The following is a 20949-nucleotide window of genomic DNA, read 5'->3' as shown; positions in this document are numbered from 1 at the left end:
GGTGCCTCGGTGTGCATTGTTTACACAACGTGGAGAGACTATTCATCCCTGAACAACATGGAGTTCATGATGCACTTACATTATTATATGCACTATCAGAGACAGAAACTATTCATTTAACATAATGTCCTTTTTTGCTGCTTCAACACACCTCAATCAACACTGTCCGTAACACGCACGCACGCACAGCAAAATGAGCTAACGTTACGCTAAAAGCTAATTAGCCTTCACCTTAAGCCAGGACTGCGAGTGAGCTGAGCTGCAGTTTGTTTCTAGAAGGTCAACGGGCTCATAGTGATGTTTAGAAAGTTGTTGACTCGGAAGTGTTTGGTATAATTTGGGGAAAGTCCGCTGCTCACCTGCTAAACGACTATCTGCTCGACGCTGAAGCGCTGACTAGATGCGCTCTGAATACGCACTGCTGATTGGCTTGTTACCGCTACGGTTGTAACCAATCAGAGGGTTGTGTGGGAGGGACAATGCTGTGGGCTGTGCAGGAGACAGAGGCAGAATGGAGCGGAGCAGCTTGTTCAGACTTTAGAATAGGCGGCTACTTCATATGTTCGTATGGAACTCGTTCGGTACTCCTCCGCACCGAACCGGAACCCCCGTACCGAAATGGTTCAATACAAATACACGTACCGTTACACCCCTACTATATCGTGATATTCGAGTATACATTCTCACGCAGTTGCTTTTAGCTGTGGGAATTACACTGCAGGCGTTTTTCACTCTTTCTTGTCTCTCCTTCTCACAGAGACATAAAACCAGCGCACCTTCTTACGTACGTAACATACTGACGCGTCATACGCCCTCGCCGAGCAGAGAGGTAGCAGCCTGGGTAACGTTAGCTGTGATGCTAGCGGAGTGGTGCGAGTGGTAATACGAGAGAGAGACTATGCGAATCTGGTAACAAATGAAGGAAGAATGAATTCCTAAGAAAAACAGCACGGGGGTCCATTGTCTGGCGGTGGTTTGGCTTCAAGCGAGAAGATGTTGAACAAGTATGCGGCAAAAGCGTTGCTACAAAAAGTAGCACCTACTGCTAATTTGTAGCATCATTTGAAAAGTCACCCGCTAGAGAATGAAGCGTGATTGAAACTCTGCATGTCAACATCTCCGCTCGGTGCCATACCCATAAAATGCCGAAGCAACCATTTCCACATCAACACCGTATGAAACAAACAGTCAACAACAGAAGGAGATAACGTCCGCAGGAAGCTATCACATAGCGAAGGACATACACTATTTGATTTCCTATTATGCAGGTCATTTTTATTTGACACTTATTGAAATATCTTGTGTGACATCATGCACAAAAGTGCACTTTATTTGTTTTAAACTATTGTAGTGGTGTTCTGTACAAAAAGTGCACTTTAATTTAGTGTTGTTTTGATATGTCACCTTAGTGATATCATCAAAACATTTTTTTGTTATTTTCATTGTAAGTGGGCCAAATCAACTATATTAAAAAATAATCTCATGGAAATGATTGCTGTCATTTAATTATAATAATAAGACATTTAAATTGTTATGATTAGATTTGATTTAGATGTATTGGTCCCTGTTGGGGAAATTCATTTTCACTGCCGTACAGTTGAACAATGGACATTACTAGGAGTGTAACGGTACACAAAAAATTTCGGTTCGGTACGTACCTCGGTTCAGAGGTCAGGGTTCGGTTCATTTTCGGTACAGTAAAAAAACAACAAGATATAAGTTTTGGGGTTATTTATTTACCAAATTTGTAAACAATGGCTTTAGCCTTTTAACATTGGGAACACTATAATAATTCTGCCCACGTTAATCAACATTAAACTGCCTCAAATTGTTGCTCGGATTAAATAAAATGACAAAACTATTCTTCTACATATAAAAAGTGCAACATTAAACAGTTTCAAGTCACAGCATTTGGGAAGCCTGTAGTTGATTTTAATTATGTAAATGATTTTTTTTTTAACATGTGATAGCAGGGACCCTGCCATTCAAAGCTTTTCTGTCCGTAAAACACACACACGCACGCACGCACACACACACAACGCAAAATGAGCTAACGTTACGGTAATAGCTAATTAGCCTTCACCTCAAGCCAGAACTGCGAGCGATCAACAGCTACATTTCTAGAAGGCCAACGTGCTCATAGTGATGTTAGTAGTAGTTGACCGGAAGGTGTTTATTATCATTTGGGGAGAGTACGCTGCCTTATGCTCACCTGCTAAACACCTATCTGCTCGACGCTGAAGCATTTGCTACATGCGCTCTGAATACGCACTGCTGATTGGCTGTTACCGCTCTGAATACACACTGCTGATTGGCTGTTACCGCTATATATGTAACCAATCAAATGGTTGTGTGGGTGGGACAATGCTGGGTGCTGAGACAGAGGCAGAAGAAGCAAAGCAGCCTGTTAAGACTTTAGATTAGAAACTTGTTCGGTACACCACCGTAACGAAACGGTTCAAAACAAATACACGTACCGTTACACCCCTAGACATTACACATCACAAACAAAAATTGCAAAAAGACATCATGCATGACCAACACATTTACAGGCTTGTCAGACAGACTGTTTAAGGCGGCTATATCTGCAGGAAAAAGGCTTTTTCCAAGGCGGGGGTCCTCCGAAATTTGATAGTTCTATACCTGTGCCCTGATGGTAGTGGGATGATGGACATTGGATAAATGGATATTGGTGTAGAGTCATATCCTTGACTATTGTGTTTGCCAGTCGAATGATGGACTTGTGGTTTAGATCTGAGATGTTGGGTTTGGGTAAGCCGATGATTTTAGCTGCTATGTTTGTAATGCGTGTGAGTTTGATCCAGTTGGTTACAGAAAGCAAAGTGAAAAAACGCATGGAACAGTACAGAAGGATGGGTTGAACGATGCTTTGGTAAAGTATTAACAGGGGGTGAGGTGCAAAGTATAGTACTTTACGTTTACGAATGGCTGACAGTCTTTGTTGACTTCTTTTTTGAATGTCCGTGGTGTGCTGATCAAAGGTGAGTTTATTGTCCAAGGTTACGCTCAAGCATTTAAAAGTGTCAACTGTTTTAACTGTTTATGTCTTTATGATGAAGGGGTGCCGAGGTGAGGGAGGTTGAACCATATTTCTTCTGTTTTATTGACATTGATTTCCATATAACTGGCTGTGCATGACTCTGTGAAATGTTTGACAAGAATGGTTGTGTCATCTGGGTATTTTAAGTGTGTTGTGGTGGGAGAGATGCTATGGTAGTCATTAATGTAATTGTTATTTAGTCAGGTTTTAGACAGGTGTGCTGCTGGTGTCAAACTCACTGAATGCAGGGTGAGTTTTTTTTGCGTTTTCTCACACTAGGAAAATTAGAGGGAACATTGATGGGAGTCCCTTTCTCCATCATCGTCTTTCTCCTCCACAGAATATACACAAAATGCCTAGAGAAGCAATGTAATTACAGTGCTTCTCCCAGAAAATTTGTTAGTTAAGGTGGTGTCTCTCCGGCGGACAGACGGGGAAATGGGGTGGGTGGGTCTAAGAATTGGTGTAACTTGGCCTGTCGCCATCACATCTCGTCACTGTCAACACAGCCTGGGAGGGCAATAGACTATAGACTGTGGTGAAGTAGGCCATCTTCGTCTCGTGAAGAAGCATACCATTTTTGGTTGGGGTTTCTGCTCCATTTGCTGAATGGCGATATACCAGGCCTGGGCAATTATTTTAATTCAGGGGTCAAATTTAGAGAAAAACATGTGTATGGAGGCCGGTATGTCAGAATTTCAGGAACACTAATACATAACCTCACAATATGTAAAAAAATGTTTACTAAATGAGACACCCAGAATGGACATGGAAATAAAGAATGTGGGATTTACAATATTAACTATGAAGGATAAACAGTGAATATTGGCAACACACCCCCCTTTCGATCCACATATTTTACAATCAAGCGAAATGCAACAAAAATATAAACGCAAAGGGTAAAGGAAAAAAACCCACCTATAATCTCATATATCTGATATATCACTAAGCTTTAGAACTTTGTTGTAAAATTCTCCTTCCGTATCAGGAAAAGCCTTTTCCCTGCAGTTATAGCCACCCTAAACAACAGGCGCGGCCGATCTGTCTGACAAACCTGTAAATGTTTTGGTCATGTATGATGTCTTTTTGCTATTTTTGTTCGTGATGTGTAATGTCTATTGTTTAAAAGTATGGGACCAATAATTAAATCTAAATAAAATCTGTCCCTGACACCCGTATTTCAACTAATTAGATGACTATAGTAACTAATTAGATGACCATAGTAACTAATTGTATTACCATAGTAACTAGTATATCATGCCATTTCCAAGCATTGAAGTACTTTGTATAGTTGAAGACTTTTGGTCATTAGAAAACATCACTGCACATCATAATGGCAGCTACACTTTCCATCTTAAACATCGAAACAAACCATTTGGGAATGTCCGGCGGGCCAGATTGAAAAACTTAACGGGCCTCATGTAGCCCTTTGGCCTTAATTTGCCCAGGTCTGCGATATATAATCTGAATATCTCGATATTTTTCCGTAAAGTAAAACAAAACAGTCCTAGTTACCTAAGATACTAACAAGTATGTCTATGTGAAAGTCGCTTGCTGTCGTCGTTCGGGTTCCATAGACCACTCAGGAAGGACATTACTTTGAGCAGGTTTGACTCTTTATTTTTTCAAATAAAGCTGTCTCTTGCCGGGTTGCCTTTCAGGTCCTCCTCTGCCGCTCGCTCTTCGGTCGCTTCCGTCGTGGCCGTTTTCTCTCTGTTGCTCTTGCGCTGCATCTGCTGCGGACTCTCCTCCTTCTGCCTCGATCTCTTCTCCTTCTCCCCTTTTATACAATGTGAGCAGATAAGTCAATTGTGCCACGCACCTGATCTCGCTCGTAGCGTCGCTCCCTGCACGCCCCGCTTCTCCGCTAAGCCGCATTCCCCACCTCCTTGCCGCCATCTTGGGCAGGGCTCCAGTGTGCTCTACCCCGCCGTCGGACCGTCGGGTCCGCCTCTCTACAGTCCTCCATCGCCAGACACACGCCGGGCTTCCTACCGGCTGAGGTAACTCCCCACCCTTTTTTCCCGGGAACGGGAAGTAAAGACGGCCTTGACTACCTGTGCCGCCAGTCTTCTTCTTTGTCGCCTGTTCTATTTCTTCCTCTGGTGGTGAAGGAGCATCCTTGCCCTCTGCTGGCGTTGTGTGGTCCTCTTCAGTTTGCGAGTGAGCCACAACCATTTCGTCTTCTTCCCTGTTGTCTTCATCCTCTGTTGGTGAAGTAGCATCCTCGCCCTCTGCTGGCGTTGTGTGGTCCTCTTCAGTTTGCGAGTTAGCCACAACCATTTCTTTGTCATTTCCTTCATTCTTTTCTTTGTCTTTTTCATCATCATCATCATCATCATCATCTTTCTCTTCCACCGAGGCGAGCTCGTCCTCCCTCTCCTTAGCAGACAGCTCACCCTGCTGATCTGCAGACGCCACTGCAGCCTCACCCGCACTGTCTTCCAGGTGTGACGCTTCAGCCAAGACCTCATTGGCATCCTCTTTCTCTCCTTTCCAGTTCTGTGGTTGTACTTCAGTTTCTTTGTCCTTTTTGACTTCTTCTTTGTCCTTTTTGACTTCTTCTTCGTCCTCTTTGACTTCTTCAGCCTCTTCGACTTCTTCTTTGGGGGGGCACTCGCCGCCTCTCCCCACCTTGTCCGCCAGGAGTCTGCAATTTTGACGGCTGATTTCCGCGAGGCCGGCCAATGCGCTCACGAGAGCCCACAGGAATCGTCCTCCCCCGCCTCCGGGGGTCCAGCCAGGTTGGGTGCCAAATGCGACAGTTGCTTGCTGTCGTCGTGCGGGTTCAATGGACCACTCAGGAAGGACATTGCTTTGAGCAGGTTTGACTCTTTTTATTTTTTTAAATAAAGCTATCTCTTGCCGGGTTGCCTTTCAGCTCCTCCTCTGCTGCTCGCTCTTCGGTCGCTTCCGTCATCGCCATTTTCTCTGTGTTGCTCTTGCGCTGCATCTGCTGCGGACTCTCCTCCTTCTGCCTCGATCTCTCCTCCTTCTCCCCTTTTATACAATGTGAGGAGATAAGTCGATTGTGTCCCGGTGTGCGAGCCACGCACCTGATCTCGTAGCGTCGCTCCCGGCACGCCCCGCCTTTCCACTCAGCCGCATTCTCCGCCTCCTTGCCGCCATCTTGGGCAGGGCTCCAGCGTGCCCCGCCGTCGGACCGCCGGGGGGTGGCAGCGGCGGCGGTGGCGATGACCAAGAAGAACGCGGAGTTGGAATATAATTACAACACTTTATGTACATATTTATATACATATTAATATAATATTTACATATTTATTTAATATGTTACTACAAGCTCCATTCACAGACAGAGTCCAATTGCTTTTATGAGCGGTCGAGCGAGTCTAAAGCCAAAAAAAAAAAAATTTATTTATCTTTTTTTAATTTTTTAATTTTTTTTATCTGTGGCGGCCGTAATTCTTTCGTGATGGGCCGCCACAAATAAATGAATGTGTGGAAAACCCTGCACACACACACACAACGCAAAAAGAGCAAACGTTACACTAAAAGTTAATTATCCTTCACCTCAAGGACTGCGAGCGAGCTGAGCTGCTGCTTATGTTTCTAGAACGTCAACGGGATAGTGATGTTACTAGTAGTTGACTGGGAGGTGTTTACTATAATTATGCACTGCTATTCGGTATTTTTCAAAATAAGGGGACGACAAAAAATTTAATTATTGGCTTTATTTTAACAAAAAGTCTTACGGTACATTAAACATATGTTTATTATTGCAAGTTTGTCCTTTAATACAATAGTGAACATACTAGACAACTTGTCTTTTACCATGAATTGATTAACGTGGACCCCGACTTAAACAAGTTGAAAAACTTATTCGGGTGTTACCATTTAGTGGTCAATTGTACGGAATATGTACTGAACTGTGCAATCTACTAATAAAAGTATCAATCAATCAATAGTAGTAAGTAAGCAAAAAAGGGCTCCTATGTAATTAGTCTGCTGACATATGCAGTAACATATTGTGTCATTTATCATTCTATTATTTTGTCAAAATAATTAAGAACTAGTGGTAGAGGAGTTCAAGTACCTCAGAGTCTTGTTCACGAGTTAGGGAAGAGTGGATCGTGAGATCGGCAGGCGGGTTGGTTATGTGGACGCAGTATCGATCCGTTGTGGTGGAGAAGGAGCTGAGCCGGAAATCAAAGCTCTCAAGTTGCCATCCTCACCTATGGTCTTGAGCTCTGGGTTATGACCGAAAGGACAAGAGCAGGGGTACAAGTGGACGAAATGAGTTTCCTCCGCCGAATGGCGGGGCTCTTTCTTAGAGATAGGGTGAGAAGCTCTGTCATCTGGGAGGAGCTTAAAGTAAAGCCGCTCCTCCTCCACATGGAGAGGAGCCAGATGAGGTTGTTCATGCATCTGGTCAGGATGCCACCCGAACGCCTCCATAGGGAGGTGTTTAGCGCACGTCCGACCGACAGGAGGCCACGGGGAAGACCCAGGACAACCTTGAGAAGACTATGTCTCCCGCCTGGCCTGGGAACGCCTTGGGATCTCCCGGGAAGAGCTGGACAAAGTGGCTGGGGTGTGGAAAGTCTGGGCTTCCCCCACGAACCCAACCTCAGATCAGCAGAATAAAATGAATGGATGGTGGAAAATGAATTATTAATCTACTTGTTCATTTACTGTTCATATCTGCTTACGTTCTCTTTTAAAGAGGAAGATTATCACCAGACCTATGTAAGCGTCAATATATACCTTGATGTTGCAGAAAAAACACAGAGTTTTTTTAACCGATTTCGGAACTCTAAGAGGGTGAATTTGGCGATTTAAACGCCTTTCAATTGATAGCCTGTCGAGCGATGACCTTTCTCCCGTGACGTCACAACATGAAGCAATCCGCCATTTTGTCAATCTTATTACTCGCACCAAGTCAAATAAGCTATTTTTCCGATATCCATACAAGAGTGTGTGGATATCCTGCGACACTAAAAGCAGATGCATTTCCAACGATAAAGTCAACGAAATCTGCAATATTGGAAAATAGACCACCACTGAATCTGCCCGAGTGCGAGCTATTCAGGGCGGTAGTCTCTTCCCGGAGACGAGCGAGGTAAACATGATTTATGCCACTTCTTTTTCTGTCTCATTTTGTCCACCAAACTTATAAGGTTGTGCATGAATGCACAAAGGTGAGTTCTGTTGATGTTATTGACTTATGTGGAGTGTGCTAGTCAGACATATTTGGTCATGGCATGACTGCAAGCTAATCGATGCTAACATGCTATTTAGGCTAGCTGTATGTACATATTGCATCATTATGCCTCATTTGTAGCTATATTTTCATCCAGCCTTTCCCTCCACCCACATTTATGGCCAAACAAACACATACCAATCATTGGTTGGAAGGCGATCGCCGAATTCGTCCTCGCTTCCTCCCGTGCCGCTGTCTGTCGTGATATGGCTCAATAGCTTCAGTTTCTTCTTTAATTTTGTTTTCGCTACCTGCCTCCACACTCCAACCATCCGTTTCAATACATGCGTAATCTGTGGAATCGCTTACGGCGCTGAAATCCGAGTCTGAATCCGAGCTAATATCGCTACACCTTTCTGTGCTATCCGCCATGTTTGTTTCTGTGTGATCACGCTGTGACGTCACAGGATAATGGAGGGGTGGATATAACGACGGTTAAAATCAGGCACTTTGAAGCCGTTTTTCGGGATATTACGTGATGGGTAAAATTTTGACAAAAACTTTGAAAAATAAAATAAGCCGCTGAGAACTGATTTTTACTAGTTTTAACCCTTCAGAAATTGTGATAATGTTCCCCTTTAACATGTTCTGTCTACACTTCTGTAAAAATATAATCACTTGTCCTTTTGTTGTTTAGATGCTTTACATTAGTTTTGGATGATACCATACTTTTAGGTATCAATCCGATACCAAGTAGTTACAGGATCATACATTGATCATATTCATAGTCCTCATGCATCCAGGGACATATTTTCTGAGTTTATAAACATAATATGAATGAAAAAAAAATATGCCAAAAAATATCGACATAATCATAGTATTTAATTGTTATCATTACAGTGGATGTCAGGTGTAGATTTGTTTGTTTACATTTTGTCGCCGGTGAGCTTAAAGGGGAACATTATCACAATTTCAAAAGGGTTAAAAACAATAAAAATCAGTTCCCAGTGGCTTGTTTTATTTTTCGAAGTTTTTTTCAAAATTTTACACCTCCCGGAATATCCCTAAAAAAGCTTTAACGTTCTTGATTTTCGCTATTTGCGATGCGACTGTCCATTTCCCTGTGATGTCATATAGGGCTGCCAATACAAACAACATGGCGGTTAGCACAGCAAGATATAGCGACATTAGCTCGGCTTCAGACTTGGATTTCAGCGGCTTAAGCGATTCAACAGATTACGCATGTATTGAAACAGATGGTCGGAGTATGGAGGCAGATAGCGAAAATGGAATTGAAGAAGAAATTGAAGCTATTGAGCGAATAGCTATTAACGCTATTCGGCCATAGCATGGGTGTACATAATGAAGTGGCCCATCGCATGGCTGACTTATTAGCATCGCCGGTTAAATGTGCAGACCAAACGATCATGACTTTTGCATCTTGTGACACTGGAGCAACTTAAATCCGTCGATTGGTAAGTGTTTGTTTCGCATTAAATGTGGGTATCTAGTTTCAAATGTACATACAGCTAGCGTAAATAGCATGTTAGCATTGATTAGCGTAGCATGTTAGCATCGATTAGCTGGCAGTCATGCCGTGACCAAATATGTCTGATTAGCACATAAGTCAACAACATCAACAAAACTCACCTTTGTGATTTTGTTGACTTAATCGTTGCAAATGCATCTGCAGGTTATCCATACATCTCTGTGCCATGTCTTTCTTAACATCGCCCGTAAAATGTGCAGACACTCAGGCAAATTCAATGAGGGTCTGGCGGCAGATTTCTTGCCAGTGGTGCAACTTGAATCCCTCCCTGTTAGTGTTGTTACACCCTCCGACAACACACCGACGAGGCATAATGTCTCCAAAGTTCCAAAAAATAGTCGAAAAAACGGAAAATAACAGAGCTGAGACCTGGTGTTTGTAACGTGAAAATGAATATGGCGGGTGTGTTACCTCGGTGACGTCACGTTCTGACGTCATCGCTAAAAAAACGATAAACAGAAAGGCGTTTAATCTGCCAAAATTCACCCATTTAGAGTTCGGAAATCGGTTAAAAAAATACATGGTCTTTTTTCTGCAACATCAAGGTATATATTGACGCTTGCATAGGTTTGGTGGTAATGTTCCCCTTTAATGTTTTCTTGTCATTACTGTACAATGAGGTTGCGATGTTTCTATTATTGTCTTGAAGAACGGTCGCTCAGCCACACAAAATGGTGGGTTGGCTTCACAGACAAACTTTAGAACAAGCTTGTCGACTGTTGTCTGTGCCACCCGCCGTAGTGGGCCAGCAAGGGAATCTGTAATTTTTGCATATTTCCAATGTGGCTCATCAAAGGAGGAGGACTTTCGCCTTCTGCTGTTCTCCATTAAATCTGTGTACTTTTTTTTTGTTTCTTAGGGTGAACTTTCTGTGGACACAAAACATATCCTATTAGGTTGCAGGAAATGTGTCCGTTAAAATAAATTTTGTGTCAAATTGTACCATGATAGTAAGATATTATTTACATTAGATTGCTTTTCTTGACAGAAAATACCCATGATTTATTTGTGGAAATGACTGACTGAAGAATCGCCTCCATATTCTTGCATGCTGACCCGGTTTATTGATAAATAGCTCAGTGGCTTTGTGGTTAGAGTGTCCGCCCTGAGGCTGCGAAGTCGTGAGTTCAAACCCGGCCGAGTCATACCAAAGATTACAAAAAATTGCCTCCCTGCTTGGCACTCAGCATCAAGGGTTGGAATCGGGGGTTTAATCACCAAATGATTCCCGAGCGCGGCGCACGCTGCTGCTCACTGCTCCCCTCACCTCCCAGGGGGTGAACACGGGGATGGGTCAAATGCAGAGGATAATTTCACCACAAAGTCATTTTTCCCCACGCTTCCCTCCGTGCGTTTAAGAGCGCACTGCTGTGTTTAGATGGAGACAGGCGCGGACGATATTGGAGACAGATGCACTTGTCCCCGCACTAAAAGTATACAATTAAGGAGGAAACTATTTGTTTTTGCTTTTGTTTTCTCAATAGAGCGTGCATCAGCTGCTCTGACTGAGAGTTAATGAGGTGAGGAAACATGCAGCTGGTGGTGTGTCGTGAAAGTTCAATCAATCAATCAATGTTTACTTATATAGCCCTAAATCACTAGTGTCTCAAAGGGTTGCACAAACCACAACACGGACCACTATGACATCCTCGGTAGGCCCACATAAGGGCAAGGAAAACTCACACCCAGTGGGACATCGGTCACAATTTGTTAATAAAGCCTTTAGTTTGTTTACTGCGATGTTTATTTGACTGCAAACTTTATCAGTGTTCAAATAGCATCAATACTAGCTAAAATGTTTTGTCATCTCATCAAATTGAACGCTGGCTGTGAAGATTGTGTATTCGATGTGAGAGGTGTCACCCCTCTTGCACTAAACTATAAGGAGGCGTTGTTGGGGAAGAACAACACTTGTTTATTAGACTTTATATTCATTAGCCAAACCGCTTTGACTTTTGTATTAATATCAAAAAGTAAACGCCATGTTTTTTTTTTTTACATTTCTTGTGTTTTTTTAATGTCACAAAGGTATTACTTCAAAAACCATTCATGTAACACATCATTTTGTTAATGTTTTATTGTGTATAGTTAATTCCTTTACGACATATTCCTGCTCAAACTCTTAATGGAGATGTCCCGATACAGGATATACATGTACATAACTTAAAAACATGAATATTATTTATAAACGGTTGCGTAAACAACAACCTCAAATATACAAACCCCCTTTCCATATGAGTTGGGAAATTGTGTTAGATGTAAATATAAACTGAAAACAATGATTTTCAAATCCTTTTCAACCCATATTCAATTGAATGCACTACAAAGACAAGATATTTGATGTTCAAACTCAAACTTTATTTTTGTTTTGCAAATAATTTACTTAGAATTTCATGGCTGCAACATGTGCCAAAGTAGTTGGGAAAGGGCATGTTCACCCCTGTGTTACATCACCTTTTCTTTTAACAACACTCAATAAACGTTTGGGAACTGAGGAAACTAATTGTTGAAGCTTTGAAAGTGGAATTCTTTCCAATTCTTGTTTTATGTAGAGCTTCAGTCGTTCAACAGTCCGGGGTCTCCGCTGTCCTATTTTACGCTTCATAATTCTCCACACATTTTCAATGGGAGACAAGTCTGGACTGCAAAGTACCCGCACTCTTTTTTTACAAAGCCACGCTGTTGTAACACATGCTGAATGTGGCTTGGCATTGTCTTCCTGAAATAAGCAGGGGCGTCCATGAAAAAGACGGCGCTTAGATGGCAGCATATGTTCTTCCAAAACCTGTATGTACCTTTCAGCATTAATGGTGCCTTCACGGATGTGTAAGTTACCCATGCCTCGGGCACTAGTGCACCCCCATACCATCATAGATGCCGGCTTTTGAACTTTGCATCGATAACAGTCTGGATGGCTCGCTTCCCCTTCGGTCTGGATGACACAATGTCGAATATATCCAAAAACAATTTGAAATGTGGAATCGTCAGACCACAGAACACTTTTCCACTTTGCATCAGTCTATCTTAGATGATCTCGGGCCCAGAGAAGCCCGCGGCGTTTCTGGATGTTGTTGATAAATGGCTTTCGCTTTGCATAGTAGATCTTTATCTTAAACTTACAGATGTAGCGACGAACTGTATTTAGTGACAATGGTTTTCTGAAGTGTTCCTGAGCCCATGTGGTGATATCCTTTAGATATTTATGTCGGTTTTTGATTCATGATCATTCAATGTTGGTTTCCGGCCATGCCGCTTACCTGGAGTGATTTCTCTAGATTCTCTGAACCTTTTGATGATATTATGAACCGTAAATGTCGAAATCCCTAAATTTCTTGCAATTGCACTTTGAGAAACGTTGTTCTTAAACTGTTTGACAATTTGCTCACGCAGTTGTGGACATAGGGGTGTACCTCGCCCCATCCTTTCTTGTGGAAGACTGAGCATTTTTTGGGAATCTGTTTTTATACCCAATCGTGGCACCCACCTGTTCCCAATTAACCTGCACACCTGTTGGATGTTCCAAATAAGTGTTTGATGAGCATTCCTCAACTTTATCAGTATTTATTGCCACTTTTCTTAACTTCATTGCGCTATTCGTATTGGCATCACTGGATGAAGTCACAGCAAGATATAGCGTCATTAGCTTGGATTCAGACTGGGATTTCAGCGGCTTAAGCGATTCAACAGACTACGCATGTATTGAAACGGATGGTTGGAGTATGGAGGCAGATAGCGAAAAAAAAATTGAAGAAGAAACTGAAGCTATTGAGCGAATAACTATTGACGCTATTCGGCCTTGTTTGCCTTAGCATCGCCGGTAAAATGTGCAGACCAAACGATCAGGACTTTCGCATCTTGTGACACTGGACCAACATAAATCCGTCAATTGGTAAGTGTTTGTGTGGCATTAAATGTGGGTGGAGGGAAACGCTGGATGAAAATATAGTTTCAAATGTACATACAGCTAGCCTAAATAGCATGTTAGCATCGATTAGCTGGCGGTCATGCCGCGAGCAAATATGTCTGATTAGCACATAAGTCAACAACATCAACAAAACTCACCTTTGTGATTTAGTTGGCTTTATCGTTGGAAATGCATCTGCAGGATATCCATACATCTCTGTGCCATGTCTGCCTTAGCACCGCCGGTAAAATGTGCAGACACTCTGGCACATTCAATGGGGGTCTGGCGGCAGATTTCTTTGACTTTATCGTTGGAAATGCATCTGCTTTGAGTGTCGCAGGATATCCACACAATCTTGCCATCTCTGTAGTAGCATAGCTTTCGTCGGTAAAGTGTGCGGAACAAACGACTGACCATTTCGTCGGCTTTCCCCACACCCTTGTATTTTGAACAAATTTCGTCCAATTTCTTGCCACTTTCGCATCTTTGGGCCAGTGGTGCAACTTGAATCCCTCCCTGTTAGTGTTGTTACACCCTCCGATAACACACCGACGAGGCATGATGTCTCCAAGGTTCCAGAAAATAGTCGAAAAAACGGAAAATAACAGAGCTGAGACGCGGTGTTTGTAATGTGTTTGAGAAAATGGCGGATTTATTGCCAAGGTGACGTCACGTTCTGACGTCATCGCTCCGAGAGCGATAAATAGAAAGGCGTTTAATTCGCCAAAATTCACCCATTTAAAATTCAGAAATCGGTTATAAAAATATATGGTCTTTTTTCTGCAACATCAAGGTATATATTGACGCTTACATAGGTCTGGTGATAATGTTCCCCTTTAATATAAACTTTGATATAACGCGAGGCAAGGTGTGTTCCGTGTCTTCCAGCTGCACGTTGCACACCATTGCTTCCTCCATTGTTGCTGCCATACTTAACGTGTGCTGCCGGTAAACGTTTATGTGAAGTCGTGTGACTGCCAGGCTCCGTTTGATTGGTGAACCAGAGTCCAACGTCTCGAGTGCTTTACATTGCATTGGTGAAAGGGAGTCACATGACAAAATCGAACAAAGTACACCATTCACATTTACATCGTTGTCTCACAATATTTTGACATTATGTATGTAGTAGCACAACTTTTTTAATACTGTAAAACTTTTTTTGACCTGATATTACAACATTTCCCGAGTAATGCCATACATGTATTCTTGCAGCTTTGCAACTTTATTCTTTAAATAATATGAAGTCATTCTCACACAGTTGCAACTTTATTCTTCTTTGTGTTTTTTTCCCTCCAGCAATGGATGAGTTGGTGCAGGAGCTTCGCCTATTTCTTCAACTTCTAGATCGGGAATATCTCAGCGCCGGTATCCGGGAGAAGAAAACCCACCTCTCCAACATCCTCAACAGAGTCATCTCAGAGAAAGGTAACAATTGTCATTAGAGATGTCTGATAATGGCTTTTTTGCCGATATCTGATATTCCGATATCGTCCAACGCGTAATTACCGATTCCCATATCAATCGATACCAAAATATATAGTATATAGTTGTGGAATTAAGACATTATTATTCCTAATTTTTCTGTGATTCCCCGCTGGATGCATTAAACCAGGGGTTTCAAACTCAATTTACCTGGGGGCCACTGGGCGCAGAGTCTGGGTGAGGATAGCACGCAAGAAAATATTTCTTAAAATTAAAAAAAAAAAGTCTTTATTTTTATTTTCAACACAAAATAAAATCAAAATATAAATGAAAAAAATGAGAATCAGGTCATGTGAGGCAATGCAAATTAAACAATCAAAAAAACAAATAACGGTTTGAATTGGTCCAGGTTATCGGGAATTGTTATTACTGACGGACAGGTGTCGCGGTGCGACTGCAGCCAGGCACGTAAGAAAACCCTTGTGTCCATGGCAACGTTTCTGTTACTTTAACTAATTTGCCGCTTTTCCACTAACGCAGGGGTAGGCAACCCAGAATGTTGAAAGAGCTATTTTGGACCCAAATAACAAAAATCGTCTCTGTTTGGAGCCAACGACAGGGGGGGAGGGCGGTTATCCGTGGAGTTTACAGTTAGCCTTTGAACGGGCTTACATCACGACTAATGTGCTACACGTCCGATTCGCCCAGCGACTCTCTGTTGGTGTATCAGCGCTGGGGTCCAGTCCAACCACAGTTTTGTATTGTGGCTCTGTTTTTCGGCGGAGTGGTTCGGAAGCTACTGGACCGCTTGTCTCCCCGGCCCGGACTTTTTACAGTGGCACTGGGGGAGGGCGTGAGAGAGTGGAGGACGAGCAAGGGAGGCAGAACTCATGCGGGTCTAGTGGAAAAGCGGCAAAACGTTTCTGTGCTTGCATCACGCAAGTGTTATCAATGTTCGGCCCTCGAGAGCCATATACCACACCGTGATTGGTAGAATCCTTCAGCTCCGCACACAACGCTGTCAAGCGTCATTCATATAAAACTCGCGGGCCGCACTAATATCAAACTTTCATATTAAGGTGGGGGCCGCAAAATAACCGCGTGTCTGACACCCCTGCATTAAACAATGTAACAAGGTTTTCCAACATAAGAGAACAACTTCTACTCAAGTTATGGAAAAAAGTGCCAACATGGCACTGCCATATTTATTATTGAAGTCACAAAGTGCATTATTTTTTTTAACATGCCTCAAAACAGCAGCTTGGAATTTGGAACATGCTCTCGGTGATATAATCCTGATACCCACTACAACAATGGGAAATACTGTACTATGACTTTCACAAAGTTAATTTTTTTTAACATGCCTCAAAACAACAGCTACAACAACAATGAAGGCACACAGCTTCAGTCCAGAGTATACTAGAGTAATAAGTAAACAATGACATAGTCCTCCTTTAGTGCAAGACTGTCTGGTATACTAAATTATAAACTGGGCTCAATCTGCCCTGCTCTACTGTATCTGTATGAGTAACACAAATGTGCTGCAAGCTAGTGGTGAGTGCTTGAAGTGGCCTAGCAGTCAGTCAGAGCTTCTGAAATTCTGCGTTGAGACAGGGCATCTCCGTTCACTGCCGGCTGCAAAGTGTGCGCCATGCAGGGCAGACTAGCCATAACAAACTCAATCGTAGCTTTTGCCATACTGCGTGCGTTGTCCCTGACCACAATGTGGGTTTTCGCCCAGGGGCGTTTTTTGTAGTATTTTGGTTATTTCTCGGCAGAGCCTTTAAGCGACAACTGTGTGGTACTACTTTTTTTCAGTGTTTGCTTTTCATCCATCTTCCGCTTGTATTCAAGGGTGATGGGTCAAATGCAGAGAATAATTTCGACACACCAAGAGTTTGTGTGACAATCATTGGTACTTTAACTCTAACAACTTCATTTTCACAATATTATGGAAACGTTCAACTTTTTTCTCACAATATTCCGTCTGTCTTCTAATGTCGTGGTGACTTGTTTTCTCTGCAAACTGTTTTTCATTATTTAACGCTAACTTGTGTCTGAATAATATGACTTTGTTTATTATAGTATGGATGGATTTATTGCTTTGTAGAAACACCCATCCATCCTTTTTGTACAGCTTGACCTTATTGGGGTACATGAGAAAAAGATAATCACACATTAAATGTCAATATATCTATTTTCCCAAATGGTTCAGCCCTACTATCAAACATAAATTTAAGACCACATCGACCACCTGATCTTCTCGTGTTGTTTACAAATGGTTGGCAGATCCATTCCTTCCCTGTCTGGGGGTGTTTTGTGGTCAGAAAGTAAAGCTCAAACTCATTTTACTTTCTCATGACTCACCAGCTGGGTCAGTGAAAATAATGCCCAATGATACTCTATATCTTCCATATTTCTGGCACATACTGTATGTAAGACAACAAGTCAATGCTTTCAGTTTCACTCAGAATGTTTGTTTTTGGCTAATTTTGCTGTTTTGCATCAATGAATGTAAGACAGCAAAATGACATCCCAGATTGCTGGGAGTGACTCAAATCAAATGTGTTAGTTTGACGTAGGGCTGGTCGATGTGGCCTTTTTTTAATATCTCGATATTTCTAGGCCATACACAATATATATCTCGAGATTTTAGGGACGGCGTGGCGCAGTCCGTTGTGTCCTGAGCAAGACACTTCACCCTTGCTCCTGATGGGTGCTGGTTGGCGCCTTGCATGGCAGCTCCCTCCGTCAGTGTGTGAATGTGTGTGTGAATTGGTAAATGTGGAAGTAATGTCAAAGCGCTTTGAGTGCCTTGAAGGTAGAAAAGCGCTATACAAGTACAACCCATTTATCATTTATTATTTATTTTGCCTTAGCCTTGAATGAACACTTGATACATATAATCACAGCAGTCTGATGATTCTATGTTTCTACGTTAAACCATTCTTGTTCATACTGGTATCAAAAAACACAGGACGAGATGTTGAACAGTCCCTTGTGCCAAATGTGGAGAGCACTCACTTGTGATGTCCTTGTTGTTAAGAGTGTTAGACAGACAACGTAAGGGTGTGGGGGGTGGGGTATTCTTGTGAGTTGTGGATATGAGACTTTGTCAGGGTTAAATTCCAGGACAATTGGACAAGCGACACATCTTCAGTAGTGTGCCCTTGCATCATTGGGTGTTTCGGACTTCAAACACTATACACCCTCCACAAAGGTGGGCCGCTGAAGGATGATCAGTCCTCAGCCTGTGTCCCGTGCTCAACTGTTCCCAAAATTCACCCTGTTACACTGCTGTTTTTTGGGACCCGATCGGGGTTCTTCCGCTTAAGCCAAATCTACTGGCTGCTTCTTTCTGCTGCCTCTGAGACTGCTCTGATGGTCCTCCGCAGAGCCTGACGGTGGCTGCCGAGTTCCCTCAGCAGTCTGATGGTAGACGACGCCACAAATCCCCTGCATCCCACTTCTACTGGGTAGACTTTGGTGTTCCAGCCACGCTGCCCCGCTTCTTCTGCTAGCTCTGAGTAGCGCAGCTTCTTACGCCCATTGGCCTCCTCCACAGAGTTCTTCCATGGGACTGTGAGCTTTATGACCTAAGCAGTCTTCACCGAAGGGGACCAGAGCACCAAGTATGGCCTGAGGTTGGTAGAGGCAATTTCAGGTGCGAAAACTAGCTGTTGGCCGATGTTTGCCAGCATCTTCCAGTCGCGGGCCAGGTGTAGGTGTTTGGGTGTTTTTCTCCCCTCTCGGACGAACATTGTTGTCTTCAAGGGATTAGATGCTCTTGGTGGCAAGGAGTTGACGGCACCACGCATGCTCTCCAGAGCTGATGCCAAGCTCTTGAGGACCTGGTTGTGCCGCCAGGTGTATCTCCCCTGCGTGAGGCTCATCTTACATCCTGTCATGATGTGTCTGAGGGTTGCTTGGGTTGGGCAGAGGGCACAGATTGGATCCTCGCCATAGATGGAGATTATTTGGTGATGGGAGCACATCATACGTTGCTCTGATGATAAAGCTGATTTTACTTGCTTCCATCTGCCATAGCTCCTTCCAGCTTATCTTTCTCCTCTCCACTCCTTCCCACTGCATCCATTGCCCCTGTTTGGCGAGAGAGACAGCCTTTGCACTCCTCAAGACCTCCTCCTGGCGACAAACCTCCTCCGACACCAGCGACCTCCGATCTGATGTTGTAGCATTTTTCCACGATGGTTCTCTTGCAGTCAGGCTGAAACCTCCTCTTCCTGTTGGACCTTTCCTCCGATGTCTTTGTGCCTCAGGGCTGCTGTAGCTTGCTGCACCGTATCGGATGGTGTCCACCTCCACCCAGTTACTAGGGGCGGTGCAACAGTGCTGATGGTCTTGTCTCTGGAGTCCTTCAGTGTCATCTGGAGTCTAACTTTAGAACACTTGTATTCCTCAGTTAGACCAGGGAGCGGTAGCTCCAGGATCCATTTGTTAAAGTTAAAGTACCAATGATTGTCACACACACTCTTGGTGTGGCGAAATTATTTTCTGCATTTGACCAATCACCCTTGATCACCCCCTGGGAGGTAAGGGGAGCAGTAGGCAGCAGCGGTGCCGCACCCGGGAATCATTTTTGGTAATTTAACTCCCAATTCCAACCCTTGATGCTGAGTGCCAAGCAGGGAGGTAATGAGGGAGGTAATGAGTCCCATTTTTATAGTCTTTGGTATGATTCGGCCGGGGTTTGAACTCACAACCTACCGATCTCAGGACGGACATTCTAACCACTTGGCCACTGAGTAAGTAGCTTTGCCGTAGAGGCCGATGTTACTTAGGCATTGTGGAATGCCAAGCCACATTTTTGCATATGAAGTGATGGTTCGCTCCATCTTCTCCACAGTGGTTACTGGGACTTCATACACAGTGAGTGGCCACATTGTCCGGGGGAGGAGTCTAAATTGGAGGCACCAAAGCTTCAGTTTCCCTGGCAATAGAGTCTTATCGAGTTATCCAGGCTCTTCGCGATCTTATGCCTTAGTTGTTCTACTTGTTGTTTGTACTTGAGGCTTGCATTGCACCATCTGCCCAGGCTGTTGACAGGCTGTTCAGACACCGTTGGAATTGGGTCTTCGTCGATGTAGAACTTTGTGTCTCTCAGCACCTCCTTGATTATGGAGATGCTTCGAGATTTGCTAGGCTTGAATTTCATTCGGGCCCACTCGATGTTCTCCTGCAGCTTTCCAAGTAGACGCTTAGTGCATGCTGCAGTAGTGGTTAGTGTTGTCATGTCATCCATGTATGCCCTGCATTAATATATGCTCATGTTAAACTTTCATGCAGAGAGGGAAATCATAAATAAGTGAATTGACCAAAACTGCCTTTATTAAACAGTTATTAAGCAGTGGCACAAACATCCATGTAATTTCCAAAACAGAAAGTACAAGATTGACATTTTAAAACAAACTATTAGTGCACTTTCGTGCATGATGTCACTAAGATGACATATCAAAACAACACTAAATTAAAGTGCGCTTTTCGTACAGAACGCCACTACAATCGTTTAAAACAAATAACTTGCACTTTTGTGCATGATGTCACACAAGATATATCAATAAATGTCAAATAAAAATCAGCTGCATAATAGGAAATCAAATAGTGTTCGTCCTTCGCTATGTGGTAGGTTCCTGCGGACATGAACTCTTTTTGTTGTTGACTATTTTTTTATACGGTGTTGATCTGGAATTGTTCGCCTGGGCTTTTTGATGGTGTGGGCGTGTGGCACCAAATGGAGATGTTGACATGCGGAGTAACCACTCTTCATTCTCTAGCAGGTAGCTTTTCAAATGATGCTAAAAAATAGCAGTAATGCAACTTTTTTTATGCTT

General features: G+C 43.1%; 1 protein-coding gene across 3 annotated transcripts in view; it reads left to right on the top strand.

Annotated features, from left to right (window-relative positions):
• The window catches only part of afap1 (actin filament associated protein 1), a 172695-nt gene that overhangs the window by 37221 nt on the left and 114525 nt on the right, over positions 1 to 20949 (top strand). For all 3 annotated transcript variants that reach the window (XM_061913920.1, XM_061913922.1, XM_061913921.1), the window contains exon 2: positions 14972 to 15100. In XM_061913920.1, coding sequence (XP_061769904.1) covers positions 14972 to 15100 — 129 coding nt within the window. The remainder of the gene's footprint in view (positions 1 to 14971; positions 15101 to 20949) is intronic.

Source organism: Nerophis ophidion, linkage group LG10 (assembly GCF_033978795.1).
Source record: "Nerophis ophidion isolate RoL-2023_Sa linkage group LG10, RoL_Noph_v1.0, whole genome shotgun sequence".
Classification (NCBI taxonomy): Eukaryota; Metazoa; Chordata; class Actinopteri; order Syngnathiformes; family Syngnathidae; genus Nerophis; species Nerophis ophidion.
The sequence above is the reverse complement of the archived record's forward strand: the minus strand, read 5'-3'. Positions and strand labels throughout refer to the sequence as shown.